Genomic DNA, 14,251 nt, shown 5'->3' on the forward strand with positions numbered 1-14,251 from the left:
CTGTTCATGGGTGTATGTTTTTTTTTTTTTTCTAATTATAAATGTGAAGTTCATTGAAAGTGTTGCCCAAATTTGATAGGAGGAGAAGGCGCCAACAAGTTACGCGGGAATTCTCCCACTAATTTTCTTCATGGTGCCAATTTGGCCACCTCTCCCCCCCCCCCCCCCCCCATCTATTTCCCCCCCTTTTTCCACCTCTTTTTTTTCCTCACTTTTGACGTGTCACGCATACAATGGTGTAACCATTGTATGTGTAGCATCACTCTACCCATCTCTACTTTTGTTTTATTCCTCAATTACCCCTTATATTCAATTAATGCCCCCCCCCCCCCCCCCGCTCTTTTTTTTTTTTTTTTGGGTTTCGTTTCTCATTTTTTTACCTATATACTGAACTAATTATCCTACTTGTGAACTTCAAAACATCATATTTTCTTGATTATCGTGAAAAACCTTTATAAACAAAACATGACATAGGGATGATAAAAATCACTATTGGACAAAATGATCAATTTTCCCCACCCAAGCACAAAACTGAACAATTAAAAACCCCCTTTCTTTGTTCTATTTTTCCTCTTTTGGAGCATATAATAACACTCCTAAATAACAAGTAGAAAGCTTAACAATGAAGCCAATTACTTTGTGGTAGTCGTGGACTCTGCTGAAAACGTTCCATTTACATGAACCAAATTGATTTAAAAGATTTCAAACTAGTGTGTGGTTCCCTTTTGATCTTATCCCCACCTACAATGAGCAAAGTACACCCATCCACCTCTAACCTTAAGAATAAAAATACAAATGGTTTTCAGTAAGTACATTTCTCCTGTTATCTTAAAAAAAAACATCTGTGGTTTAGAACGAACCATGGCCACTGAAAACGATGGATTTCCCGAAGCCCCACCATTCTGGTCAGAGCTAAAGCTTCCGAGCTTGCTCTCCATCGATAGAGTCCAGAAACTTCATGCAGGCATCGAGAGTGACTGGAATCCCCTACAACGTACAGCATGCCAAACTGCAGCTGGAAGGGCCTTGTGGAAGCATGTGACAAATGACATGCTAGCAGAACTTCTTGCAGGAGAGAGTCAGCTTACAAGCTTTTATGAGAAGATACGGAAAGACTGCCTCAACCAAGCTCGTGAAGTCTCTGGCGTAATCCTTGCAGTTCGAACCCTCTGGTTTGATTCAAAACTTGAAGCAGCAGTTAGTTTTTTCAACAATGATGTGTTTCAGGTTGTTCTCCTTGGTGCAGGTCAGTCACTTATATGCTTTATTCACATTTGTGCAAACTTTATACATGGAAATATTCATTGTAGATAATAAAATACCAGAAACAATTTGCTGTCATGTCCTGCAGTTACTTGCAATAAAGCTATTTTTCAAACTCCATTAGGAAGAAAATGTAATCCAATTAATGGATCACCAAGTTATAAATATAAGCAGGCTTAACAGTTGTAAAATTCATAAAAATTCTGGACAATCAAATTTAAAACTATATGTTGGCCTAGAGGATTACATACATTAATTCCACCATTTTAATGGAAAATGTGATGCATGCTATCAAAGCCATATCTTCTGTTGCTTTCAAGCTTCCCTTTTCTTAAAAGGGGGACGGGGGGAGGGGTGGTGGGCGAAAAAGGGGAATAAGAGCATAGGCGGATTCCAAAGATGGTCCAACCCAACAGATCTAAGCCATAGCTGCCACCCACCTATATTCGTTTGATCATGTAGAATGGTAGATCTTACAAATGAAACAGTTACTCCATTGGCAATCAAATATCTAAAAAATCAGATAAAGTTATTCTTGAAATTCATAGAAGACAAAGACGTAAAGACCCAATGATAAGGATATTACACGCCAAATGATAGCATTTTATAACTACTTAACCCTCTTTGAACCAAATGAGCATTATTTGACGAGTCAGATAATTAATATCCTCCAATACTATACCTTTCACAATCAACCTGTCAGAGAAAACATCACTTAAGGCTTCGTTGTTCGGGAGCTGATAAATGCAAATCATAGGAAGATTGGTCCTTCAATGCAGTAGTATGATTTCCCCACAATGAAGCTACATCCTACCTGCAAGAATCCAATATTATATAAAACAGTTTAATGATGTCTTTGAATTCTTTCAACATCAAAATTCATTGATTCTAAATTATTATTTGCAGGTATGGACACAAGAGCCTATCGGCTAGATTGCTTGATGAATAGCCACGTCTTTGAAGTAGATTTTCCTCAAGTCCTGCAAGTGAAGGCATCACTTCTACAGGAAGCAATGGTACCCAAAGAAGACCAGCAAGAAATGGAAATGAAAGCTAAGATGCTAACCAGAGTGGAAGCTGACATCACAGGGCATGATTGGCTGGAAAAGCTTCAAAATTCTGGATTTGAGCCGGAGAAGAATACTGTGTGGATCCTTGAAGGAATTCTCTACTATCTGTCCAATTGTGATGCTATCGACGTGCTAAAGACCATAGCTTCACACAGTACTCTTACTACTGTGTTACTGGCAGATTTCATGAACAAACAATCAACCATGCTTTCAAAGTCTACTTTTCAATTCCACTGTGATTGGCCAGATGAACTCCTACCTTCTTTAGGATTTTCAGATGTAAAGCTATCACAAATTGGTGATCCAGACGCCCATTTTGGGCTTCTGAACGATCCATTGAATATGTTTGATAAACTCCGCACCATACCAAGGTCAGTTGAAGTAAACCCAGAGGATGGAACACCATGCTGTCGCCTGTATCTAGTACAGGCTTCTAAATTTCCAATTAGAACAGCTAATTGATCTTATTGTAAACTGATACATAAACTGATAAGTCTCTATGTCATTCACATATGGTGAGAGAAGTTCGAAAAGAATCTAAAGTAGCCACATGGATAAATATATTAATTAGAACATTTACAAACAAAGCACATGATCAAAAGATGTAAATTGGTACCCCAATGGAAAAATCAGCCAAAGCATGACATATGCAAAAGAAATTTTAAAAATAAAATCAAACAGATTCCAGGTGATCCTAATGTTTGCCGTCATATTCCTGTCAACTTTCAGTTTTTAATTTTTTGTTTTTGTTTTGTTTTGTTTTTGGGCAAGTAATAAAGGGTTTTTATAATAAAGCACCAACTCACCAAGAGGTCAGCACAACACTCCTACACAAAAAGAGAGCTAAGGATACTTCATTTAAGCAGAAGTCACAAGCTAAAAGCCTAAAACTTGACACTAAACAAGAACATCACAACTTGAAATTTGAAACCTTTAAGAGGGGGAGCAAAATTTTGTTGGTCCCTTTTCTTTCCAAGTGCAGCCTAAATATGCAATGGAATCATATTTGAAATTGCAGCAAACCAACCTTATTTTTGTTCTGTTCAAGACAAGCACATATTTTACCAAATGTTCAACGCAGCTTAATCCAAACAAGGCTAATGATAAAAGAGAATGGACCCATGGACAGGAAAAAAAGGGGAAAAAACAAAAAAAAAAAAAAAAAAAAAAAAACAAAAAACAAAAAACAAAAAACAAAAAACAAGACAAAATGATGATCTAACGGTGAAATTTGTAACAACTAGCTATAAAAAAGTTACTCGTACTTCGCATTAAAATGACCTCAGTTTCATCGCAAGCAAGAAAGGGCATCTTGGAAAAACAATTATAACTGCAACCATTGATGCCGCCAGCCCATTATGAATAACTGAAAGGAAAATGAAGAACCCACATGATCTTAAGATTCTTAACATTTTAGACACAAGAAATGTAGTCCTCCTCTATCTCTAAACCCACATCCCTATACAAAGAACCAAAAAAAAAGGCTTTTAAAGTATGACTTCATATTATATATCCTTACTTGGACGAGTCTTTGTGGTCAAGAGTTAAAAATGATTTCTCAATCAAGATTGTAAAATAGCATAGACGAGTCAAATACATTAAGATTAAAAAATGCATCTCTCCCATAAATGCATTATAACAATGAGGGACAGAAAATACAAATTTAGGGCAGTTAGTATGACCAACATGGGCAAAATTAATCAAGTAAGGCTACAAAATCAAAGCTCACAGCTGCAAGAATGCAAATGCATCTTCAGATAGACTCGAGAGTGACCCTGATTTGATACACTTGTCCAAAACCATTGGATGTCAATTCACAGTTTCAGAATTACCACCCATCAACATTTGCCAGTAATTCAGTAAAACAAATTCAAGCTTTGCTTTTTTTCTCTATTGCAATTTAGGAAAAAGGAACCAACATGGTAACGACTTTGAAAAGAGCAGGTGCATATATTTGTATCAATAGTGAAGGGGGAAAACTATATTTGCAAGATATTAAGGTTTAAGCTTTAATAGATTAGGTCACTCCCAGAGAAAGTCTACTGTTTCACATCCATTAACTCCTAAATACATACAAAATTCTCCACGACGAAACAACCCATGGTTATCCAGTTGGAAGTCAAACGTCAATGCATCCTTTGATACCTTGTTCAAAATCGTTGAGAGACGACAACGAATCCATGACAGCATTTGCAACCTTTTGTCTGCTTTACACAACAACAAACAAATCAGAAACAAAAGTCTGCAGGTAATTTCTCAAATTATCCAAGTTAATATTTAGTAAATTCTACTCACTCTAAACCTTTGCACATGTCTTTAAAAAAAGGATGTATTGGATGAATGATTTTGGGTGAACGAGCTAATGAAATCAAGTGGAACAAAGCTACTGTTTGTAAACAATGATGACAATTATTTTGGAATTACTTAAGATGGCAAGGCATTTAATGACATGATAAATTCACCAACAAGAATATAGAACTTGTACCAGGTGTAAATGTATTTTAGTTATAATATCTTTACTGAGTGTTATAGTGGATGTCACATAAATTGTACCTCAAAGATAAGAATCATGGAATAAAAGTAACAAGGAACCAATTATATAAGCCCTAACCAGCAATAACCACCAAAAAAGTAGGATACACATTAACCAGATAAAGTATCTCATAAAATTTACTACCGCCATCTTTAATAGGTTTAAATAAAAACCTACAATATTGTATGATTTTAAATAATTATTCAACTTCTTTTTAAAGTAAGGTCACATTCTTCTATACCTTTCATTATCTACAGATATCTCTCTATGCTTAACTCATTCAGACCTGAGATGTTAATCTAGGAATTAAACATACTTTTTCGGGAATCGGGACTAATATTGTTCCCACTAAACTAAAAATGGAAAAGAGCCACATACCTATCTGAGACAAGTTGAAAATCTGCTTCCTTGGCCACACCATTCAGAAAGGTGAATGATCTACCCCCCAAAAAAATAAACAAATCAGTTAATAAATGTGTAAAAATGCAATATATAAGAAGGATCAATCACACACTCAAACAACACAAACAAGAGAATTCCAATAGTTCAAGTTAGTAACGTAAAAAGATGATCAAAATCAAAAAGTGTAAGGGCAACTGGATATGGATAAGAATACAAACTATCAGAGTTTTCCTTATGTACCAAACATGCTGAAGCGACACCAATTCAGCAGCAAGTATTTTCAAGAATCCCAGCAAAAGAAGTAAGTAATCATAGCCAACATATATGTAAATTCCGCTTGACTTTACTTGATTAACGTTTGAAATTAAACAATTTCAGGCCTTCAGAGAAATGCCGTTTTCAAGGGTCCTAGCCTTCTAGGGTTACCCATCATGTTTCCTTAGACTACTCCAATGTCTGTGATTGGGCATGGCTGTTTGTGGGAGGAGAGGAGGAAAAGTGAAGAAGTGGGAGTAATGGTTGCTGTCTTCTAGGGAGGAAGGGAGTAAGACTGGATTTCAAACATGGGGCAATGATCCAAAACGGAAGAAGAATCAAGAATAAAGATAAAGGGAAAGGAAGAGAGAATGAAGGGCATGGTCTGTGATTATTTGACGATAGGACAACAGAGTTGGTGAAGCTCAATTCCTTCATATATATTAAGGCCAAAGACAACTTGGAAGAGTTTAAGGGCTTTATGCACGTTTTGATGTGGCTTAAGAGGCTGAGTTACTTGAAAACAGATTTCAATTGAAACTTATGCATCAAAACTTCAAAAGATTCAGTTTGGATAATATAGAAGGGAAGGAGGGAGACAGAGGTGAGAAGAGGAAGATGGAAGAAAAAGAATTGTGAGGACAATATGACTAAGGTGATACTCAAATTGTTGCAAATTCATAGCATTATGTTATATAAACTTCCCTTTTCTGATTCAGCCATGAAATAACACATTACATACCTAGTATTATTCATAAAACCTTCTAGAGGCGTCGTGGTTTCCACTTTATCAAATTTCTTATGCATGAGTTATATTTTTCCTTGTCGGCCTGTACCCATTACTTTGAGTTGACCACTAGCTTTATAATACCCTTAAGGTACCTATCACATTCTACACTTCAATATCAAAAACTCTTAATACCAAAAAACAACAACACAAGTCCTTAAATTTGTGAGTATACTGGAGGCTATAAGGTGGCCAAATTAGCTAGTACCTATGATACAAGTATTTTGAATTCCTAATTCATCTAAGGTATCACTCGTTACATCACTACACAGCAACAGCAGGAGAGACCCTTCTATAGAGGCTGCATCTGCTCCCTCTGAGAATGAAGTGAAGCAAATATCAACGGTATCTTTGAAATATCAGAATGACAATTGTCCCAACTCAAACAATTCCCCCTTCCTCAACATTTTCCTAACTATCCCATTGTCTAGGCCTAAGAGGAAAGGGGGGGGGGGGGGGGGGGGGCGGATTAGAAAGACAGAGAAAGAAAGCATTACACTCATTTTTCGAAAATAGAGAAAGGAGACCCAAGGCTCCAAAGTCTAACTATTTTGTTAATTATTGTCAATTTGTTACACTTTCCCCAACACAAATTGCATGACTTTATAAGAAATAATTTACATTGAGATGGGAGCAAAACTAATGAAACACAATATTTCTCCCTTCAACTAACCAACAACAATAAATACAAAGTCTAATAACGCCTGCAATATCTCATAAACAAATGATGTTTAACGACTATCTTGCTTCATATGATTAGATTGCATATATTGACTTTCAATGTATATAACTTTTATGCATTTAAATTAATGTAAGAATTTTGTTTGAAAAATACATTGAGGATGTAATTAAAGAATCAGGCCACAGATTCGAACTCCCATATAGCACTTAACAATATTAGAAACAAACAGATTTCAAAATTTACTACTAATAATTGGTGTCATGCTTCATATACCTTATAAGATCACTTAGCTTGGCTTCGGCTTCCAATTTGGCAGAGTCACCATCGTCAAGTAATGATGATGCATTAGTCACAACTAATTTAAACGTGCAAACCTATCACCAACAAAAACAGGAGGTTACAAGCTACAGACAGAAAGTCAAACAAAAAACATTCTCTAGACAAATTTTATACAGTCACCGACAAGATCATATAAGTAAAACAATTATAAAAAAAAAAAGATGCAATTTTGATAATATCAGGATTACACCTCTAACATCCGCCTCATATATCGATGCATGTTTACACTTTTACAAACCATGAACCAATACAATTACTTTCTCATATTTCATTTGAAGATCGGCCTTTTCTAAGCTCATCACTAATTCAACAGGCACATTCATAAATTCAAACAAATACTTCAATTCCAAAACAAGGTCTTAAACTGGATTTTGAAAATTATTAAGAATTTTAATTTTATTGGAGCCATGTATGAAAGAAAAACTTCAACGCAAAATAAGAAAGAGATACCTTGCATTTTCAAAATAAGTCCATGATACTTGGAAGGCAACAGATCTTTCTTAATGAAAAAAAAGATATTGGCTCAAAAAGGGTATACAAAATTGGGACTGTTGAGAGATTGAAAGCTAGATTAGTAGCTATTGGGTGTCAACAAGTCAAAAGGGTAAGATTTAAAAGACACCTTCTTGCTTGTTGCAAGCAATTGTTAGAATTGCCATCGCCCTTTTGTTGGACTTAATGATTTTGGTGATGACTCAACCTCACTTACTTACAAACTAATAAGAGCTTGATTGTTTAAGTGTGTAATCAGATGCAATGACTAAGAGAATTAAGTGTCGTACAAAGATACCATGAGAAACAGAAAAGCCAGAAACAAGGTTATCCAAAAAGAAGAGTTCCTTTGTACGAACTGGTGCTTCAGAAATGAAGACTTGAGAAGAGAAGGTTCCCTCAAGGAACATAGCTTCAGGGAAGAAGCCTCACTACACCAGAGAAGAGAAGTTCCTTCCAAGGAACACAAGCCTCGGAGTAGAAGCCTCGGATGTAGGATTTTCTACACTACATCGTCCGCCATAAATCAATAAATTAGTGTTAGGGTAAAATTTTGATAGTGATTCACTAATATGATCCATCAAGGTTTCATTTTATTTCTAAGTCAGGATGTTATAATTATTTTGAAATGAAGGAAGTAATTGAACTTTAGGAGATAACTATTTTTGAAGCCATGACAGATTTGTGAAACTCCATAGAATTAAACGATAAACAAATGTGATCTACATATTAAGATTTTTAAGAAGTTGATGACTAGTAAATATAACACGAAATATACAACTTGCTACATAATACTTAGACCTTTACAGCAATCTATAATATTTTTTGGTTATAACTACTATTGCTAGTGAGAATTATGAGAGGAGGATTTTTGAAAGTGTTTGGATGAAACCTTAAAGGATCATATTGGTGGAGTATTTCTAAAATATTACCCAATAAATGATTTATGGTGATGGATGAAGTGTGTACAAAAATCTATATCAGCACACATGCTCTCTCACTGCAAATTCTAGAAGTCTCACCAACATATAACATTTCTAGTAGCTTTCTTGTGCACATGCTAGTAAAACGAAGACACTTCAGCACAAAATGCCCCAAGTTTGCCAACATATGTTATTCCAAATGATTTCTTGAAATCATGATAATGCAAGATAACACTGGAAGATTCTAAAAATGTTTATTGACATGGTATAATAAAGTATGGACCTAAATAGTTTGGGTCACACTAACTATAAAATACTTGAAATTCCTCCTGGATATAACCAAGTGAAGTCATATAAAATACGCAAGTTGAAAAGATCATTATATGGTCTAAAACAGGCTTCTAGTAAATGAATTAGAGCTTTGTAATTTAAGCTAGGGTTGGGTATTACTCAATTGATTCAAGTTCAGATTTTCTAAAAGAGACTTTGATGGAGAATTCATGGTGGTATGGTTTTATGTGGATGAACTGTTATTGACCGGCAGTAGTCATTAACACATTTAAGCAAAAACTTGATATAGCCTTCACCGTTAAAGAACAAGGATACTTGAAACACTTAAAATTTAGAGTTTTAAGAACTTCAGAGGGTACAATAACTCAGAAGACGTATGTAAATCATATTGTTCCATCTTATGCTGACCGTCCATTGGTTTTTAAATTGACTGGAGAGGTTGTCCATTCAGCAGCAGATAATTAAGTGCTTACTACATATTTTAGAAAATAGATTGGTGTCATGAAAGACAAAAAAGTAGAAGGCTGTCAGCAAGTCATCTGGAGCATGTCCAGTAATCCCCCCCCCCCCCCTCTTCCTACAGTCACGCAATGTGATAAAGGACCAGCAGAATACAGCTCACTATCCTGTTTTCCATAAGGACAATGCATATCAGAAAATGACTACCATTACCCTCGAGAACAAGTAGATGCAGGGTTATGTCTTTAGTTAAATGCAATAGGCTGATCTATTCACCAAGGTTCTTCCTACAACTTAGCATTACTATAATGCTTTGTTTGGATAGCAAAGAAGGAAGGAAAGGAAGGGAAGGGAGGTAAGCTCCATTTTCCCTCCAAATCTCTCCAAATTTGGAGGGATTATGCTTATTAAAGAGAAAGGGAAAATAGATCCCTCCCTCTCCTTCCCCTTCCTTCCTCCAATCTTTTACTCAAACAAGAGAATTTGTCTCTCTCCCTTTCTCTTCTCTTCTTTTCCTTCCATTTCTTTCTATCCAAACAAAGTGTAACATTATGTTTGGATAACATTAGTGGAAGGAAAAGAAGGGGAGGGAGGAGAAGAGGAGGGGAGGGAAAGGGAGGGGAGAGAAGAATGGTGAGTTTTCCTTCCAAGTCTCTCCATTGTTGGAGGGATCATTTTCCTACAATTTAATCCCTCAATTTCTCTCCCCTCCAATTCCCTTACTTCCTCATTTGTTATCCAAATGAAAGATATCACATCTCTCCATTTCTCTCCCCTTCTTTTCCTTCCATTTCCTTCTATCCAAACACACCTCAACAAGATTGAGGAAGGTGTATGAGAGTTTATTACTATTTACTATCTTCGTTACTTACTAATTGCAACAAAGGAATTTCTAATGTCTCAAAATTAAAACCCTTTGGTTGTAATTAATATAAAACGGACTAACGGAGGTAGTATTAGATTAATAAAACTCATCTCAAGCTCTTCTTTCTCTCTACTACTTTCGAGAGCTTATCTTTACTACGGAGTACATTAATAACATCATCTGGGACGAATACAACATCTATAGTCCAAGTGAAGGGGTTCGGGACTTAAGACTCACATTCACTGGCGAATCTACTAAGGAGCCCGGGGTAGCATGTGCTACCCCAAAAATTTAGAAAAAAAAAAATTAATAAGTAATATAATTCGCACAATGTCATTAATAGTGCGTGTTGCTCTAGTGGTTAAAGTGTGTTTTATCAATCTAGATGGTTGGGGTTCTAGTTGTTTTTATTTTCTATTGTTTTTAAAAGTCTACTATTGCTCAATTAAATTTCCTACTTTCTTCCACATTTTATTTACAATTAGATTGATTAAGGGTCTGTTCACATTTACTGAACTGAGCTTTACTGAATTGAGCTGAACTGAACTGATTGGAGCTGAGCTGAACTGAACTGATTGGAGCTGAGCTGAACTGAACTGATTGGAGCTGAATAGAACTAAGTTGAAATGAATATTTTATGAGAGAGGAAAATTAAGAGTTGAACTGAACTGAACTGATTAGAGCTGAAGTGAACTGAAATTAAGTAAATGTGAACAGGCCCTAAGATAAGATCTTTCAATTAATAATCAACAATAGTTAAAAATAAATAAAAATAAATAAAAATAAAAAAAAAAAATCAACAATAATATTGTTATTGTAATTATACTCCATATTCACAATTTTTAAAAAGTACCCAATTTCTCTATTTTAAAAAAATAAATAAATAAATTCTGTAGTATTAAATTTTGGTCGATATTCACTTTTAATTTTACGTCTCTTTTTAAATTTATTAGATCTTGGCCATTCACTTTTACTTTTACATGTTATTCATCTTCACAATTTTTAAAAACATACTTATCTCTCTCTTTTTTTTTTTTTATTCTATAGTATTAAATTATTCACTTTTTTTTTTGAAACAAAATTATTCACTTTTATTTTTATGTCTCTTTTTAAAAATATTAGATATTGGCCATTCACCTTTACTTTTACATTTTATTTGTTTTCATAATTTTAAAAAAATGCTAATTTGATCTCTGTAGTTTTTTTTTTTTTTTTTTAATTCTGTAGTATTAAATTTTGGTTGTCATTCACTTTTATTTTGAAGTCTCATTTTAAATTTATTATATACTTGTAAAACTTTTGACATCATGATTAATAGTTACAGGGTGCATTAAAGTAATTCATGTCACATAAGGAGTAATTTTAAACTAGGGTGTCACCCCGGGCTTTGCCCCGAGTGATACTTTGAATAATTTCATATTTATATTAGAAGCTTTAAAAGACTTATTAATTTATTTAACATGGATAAATTTGAATACAATGACAATAATAATTTATTTTAAATTTTTTTGGTTTTTATTTAACATTCTAATACATGTATGTATTCATATAAGTATAAATTTTAATTAATAAAGTATGAATTAGCTTAGATGATAATGCATTTGGTTTCCATTTAATGAGGTTTGGGGTTCAAATCTCTTTGTATGCATTTTTAATTAACATCATTGGATAATGATATGATGTGGCATGATCAATTTTATAAACGCCTTTTAATATATAGTATAGATTTTATCATTGCATTATATTAATACCTACAAATTATTTGTGCAAGTAAAAATAAATCGATTTTTTTTAATTGTCTAGTGCTACCCTAGTTAGAATTCCTGGATCCGCCACTGCTCCCATCGACATTACAACAACCAGCAAAAATTGATCAATAAATCATTTAACGACGACAAATGAATAAATTATAAGAGGAATTAAACCTCAACACCAGTTTTAGCTTGAAATGCTACCAAAGAATTCCTATCCTCAGCAACACAATCCCTAGCAGCAGATTTTAACATCCCTTGAATTTCCTCCAAATCCTTCTGCTCATAATTAACATCCTTCGCCACTATTTATTACAATAAATAAATAATTGTATAAATAAAGGGCAGATATTCAAATTTTGAAACGGCCAATAAATAAATAAATAAAATCAAAATTTAAAGAGATCCTACAATCAAAATTATGAAATGAGAAATTATCAGGAAAAAAAAAAAAAATCTACATACTTAGCAATTGATATGCATAGCGAAGAATTTCTTGGGAAGCATCAATTGGGGCTAAAAGATACTTAATCGACTTCTTTTTCTGCTCTCTCAACCAATCTTTTGGTCCAGCTGCAAACATTGTGACAAACAAGATCAAATTTTAGAGATTTACCCAGATAAAAACAATAAAATTAAGATGAAAAATTACAATTGAAAGGTAGAAATGAAGAAAATTAAGAATACCCACAAATTCCAAGGTTGAATGCAACTGCAGGAGGTGGTAATTGGAAAAGAAAAGGGGTGATTGAGAGGAGAAGAGAGGTTTGTCGTCGAGAAATGGCGGCATTCGTGGGATTATTGGAGAGAGAATTGGGGAGTTTTGGATTTGGAGGTAAATTTGGGGAAGATGAAGTTGAGGTTGAGCAGAGTGTTACTGTCATCATTTTCGCGCCTGGTGCTGGTAAAGGGGTATCATGAATTCATGATGATGCAAGGGGCCCGGTTTTTTAGCTAACACGTCGACAACCGTATAATTTTAGCGATAATTAGACATTGCAAAATTATAAAAAGTGAATTTTAATTAAATTTACATTGAGACTTTTCAAATAAAATCCATGATGATTATGTTTCACCGTAATCATAAATTGTAAAAACTAGTTAAAGTATAGTTTGAGAAAAGTACAAAAGTACAATCGTGTCAACTTACAAAAACAGAGGAATTACGATCTGAATTTTTCTAACATGGTTTTCTGCCTAAATCACCCCTTCATCCTCATGAAAAGAAGTTTGAGCTTAGCCAACAGAGTAGTTTGGATGTTTGAGAGATCGATGTTGGTGCGAAGGACCTTAACCCTCGTCAAGTTGTGGAGTATCACTCAAGTTACTGTCCGAAACTAGACCTTCTCCGGCAATGTGCTTGACGTTGTAGCATTTGTTTGATTGTCTTTCTCTTTCTCTTTTTTTTTTTTTTTTTTTTTTTTTTTTTTTTTTTTTTGGGGAATGCATCAGATAAATGATTAAATGTTATCTAGGTCGGTGAATGGATAACTTTGGCATAAATTGATTTATTATAATAAAATCCCGCTTGCTTGTTTCAAAAAAAAAAAAAAAAAAAAAAAAAAAAAAAAAAAAAAGGTCGGTGAATGGATCGACGGAACTTTGCCTAAATCAAAATATTTTATATTATAAAGCAAGTGTACCAATGTGAAACTAATAAATAGCGTGTATGCTCTGCTTGTCTTGTATATTTTATACACTTCATAATATGTTATAGGTAAAACAAATCTTAGCATGTTTGTTTGCATAATATTTTTGGCTAGATATTATTATATAATCATATTGAGGAGGGGTTCCTAATGTTTTCTTTTACTCTTTAAAAAAAATTATTATATAATCATATACTCATAGATTCAAAAGCATTAATTTTTGTTGATTTTATTGATTCTAATTCTTTTTATTTCTTTATTTTTCTTGATTTGATTGATTCTAATTCGTTTTATTTCTTTATTTTTGTTGATTTATTTGTGAATAAGTTTATTAATGATGGTCATATTGTTCAATGAATTTATTCTAATATGCATATTGTTCTGATATTTATTTTTACGGCTGTAGACATGGAAATTTTACAAGTGTCATACATTAAATTAAATAAATTAATTTGGGATAAATAATGTTAACGATCCATTTTAATTATTG

General features: G+C 33.8%; 2 protein-coding genes across 3 annotated transcripts; one reads left to right on the top strand and one right to left on the bottom strand.

Moving 5' to 3' along the window:
* The first annotated feature begins 795 nt into the window (after positions 1 to 795).
* On the top strand, positions 796 to 3,043 carry LOC145613325 (uncharacterized). Its single transcript, XM_081668410.1, has 2 exons — positions 796 to 1,246; positions 2,170 to 3,043. Exons 1-2 carry the CDS (start codon positions 796 to 798, stop codon positions 2,793 to 2,795), a joined length of 1,077 nt encoding a protein of 358 aa, XP_081524536.1. The 3' UTR covers positions 2,796 to 3,043.
* Positions 3,044 to 4,188: 1,145 nt separating this feature from the next.
* Positions 4,189 to 13,040, bottom strand: LOC145613326 (uncharacterized). 2 transcript variants are annotated; one of them, XM_081668411.1, is made up of 6 exons: positions 12,804 to 13,040; positions 12,578 to 12,685; positions 12,287 to 12,417; positions 7,266 to 7,366; positions 5,245 to 5,304; positions 4,189 to 4,540 (listed from the first exon to the last, which is right to left on the bottom strand). In XM_081668411.1, the coding sequence occupies exons 1-6, from the start codon at positions 12,997 to 12,999 to the stop codon at positions 4,453 to 4,455; spliced, it is 684 nt and encodes a 227-aa protein (XP_081524537.1). In that variant the 5' UTR covers positions 13,000 to 13,040; the 3' UTR covers positions 4,189 to 4,452. The 2 variants fall into 2 exon arrangements, with proteins under 2 accessions (XP_081524537.1, XP_081524538.1); XM_081668412.1 differs by having other exon boundaries at positions 4,189 to 4,537; positions 12,804 to 13,039.
* Positions 13,041 to 14,251: the final 1,211 nt, after the last annotated feature.

This window comes from Chenopodium album, chromosome 25, assembly GCF_948465745.1.
Source record: "Chenopodium album chromosome 25, dcCheAlbu1.1, whole genome shotgun sequence".
Lineage (NCBI taxonomy): Eukaryota > Viridiplantae > Streptophyta > Magnoliopsida > Caryophyllales > Amaranthaceae > Chenopodium > Chenopodium album.

Coding starts and splice junctions, on each gene's coding strand:
- LOC145613325 (XM_081668410.1), top strand. CDS start 796: ATGGTTTTCAGTAAGTACATTTCTCCTGTTATCTTAAAAAAAAACATC. Junction 1,247..2,169: donor GGTTGTTCTCCTTGGTGCAG/GTCAGTCACTTA, acceptor TATTATTTGCAG/GTATGGACACAAGAGCCTAT.
- LOC145613326 (XM_081668411.1), bottom strand. CDS start 12,999: ATGATGACAGTAACACTCTGCTCAACCTCAACTTCATCTTCCCCAAAT. Junction 12,418..12,577: donor CTATGCATATCAATTGCTAA/GTATGTAGATTT, acceptor TGTAATAAATAG/TGGCGAAGGATGTTAATTAT. Junction 7,367..12,286: donor AAGCTAAAACTGGTGTTGAG/GTTTAATTCCTC, acceptor TGTTGGTGATAG/GTTTGCACGTTTAAATTAGT.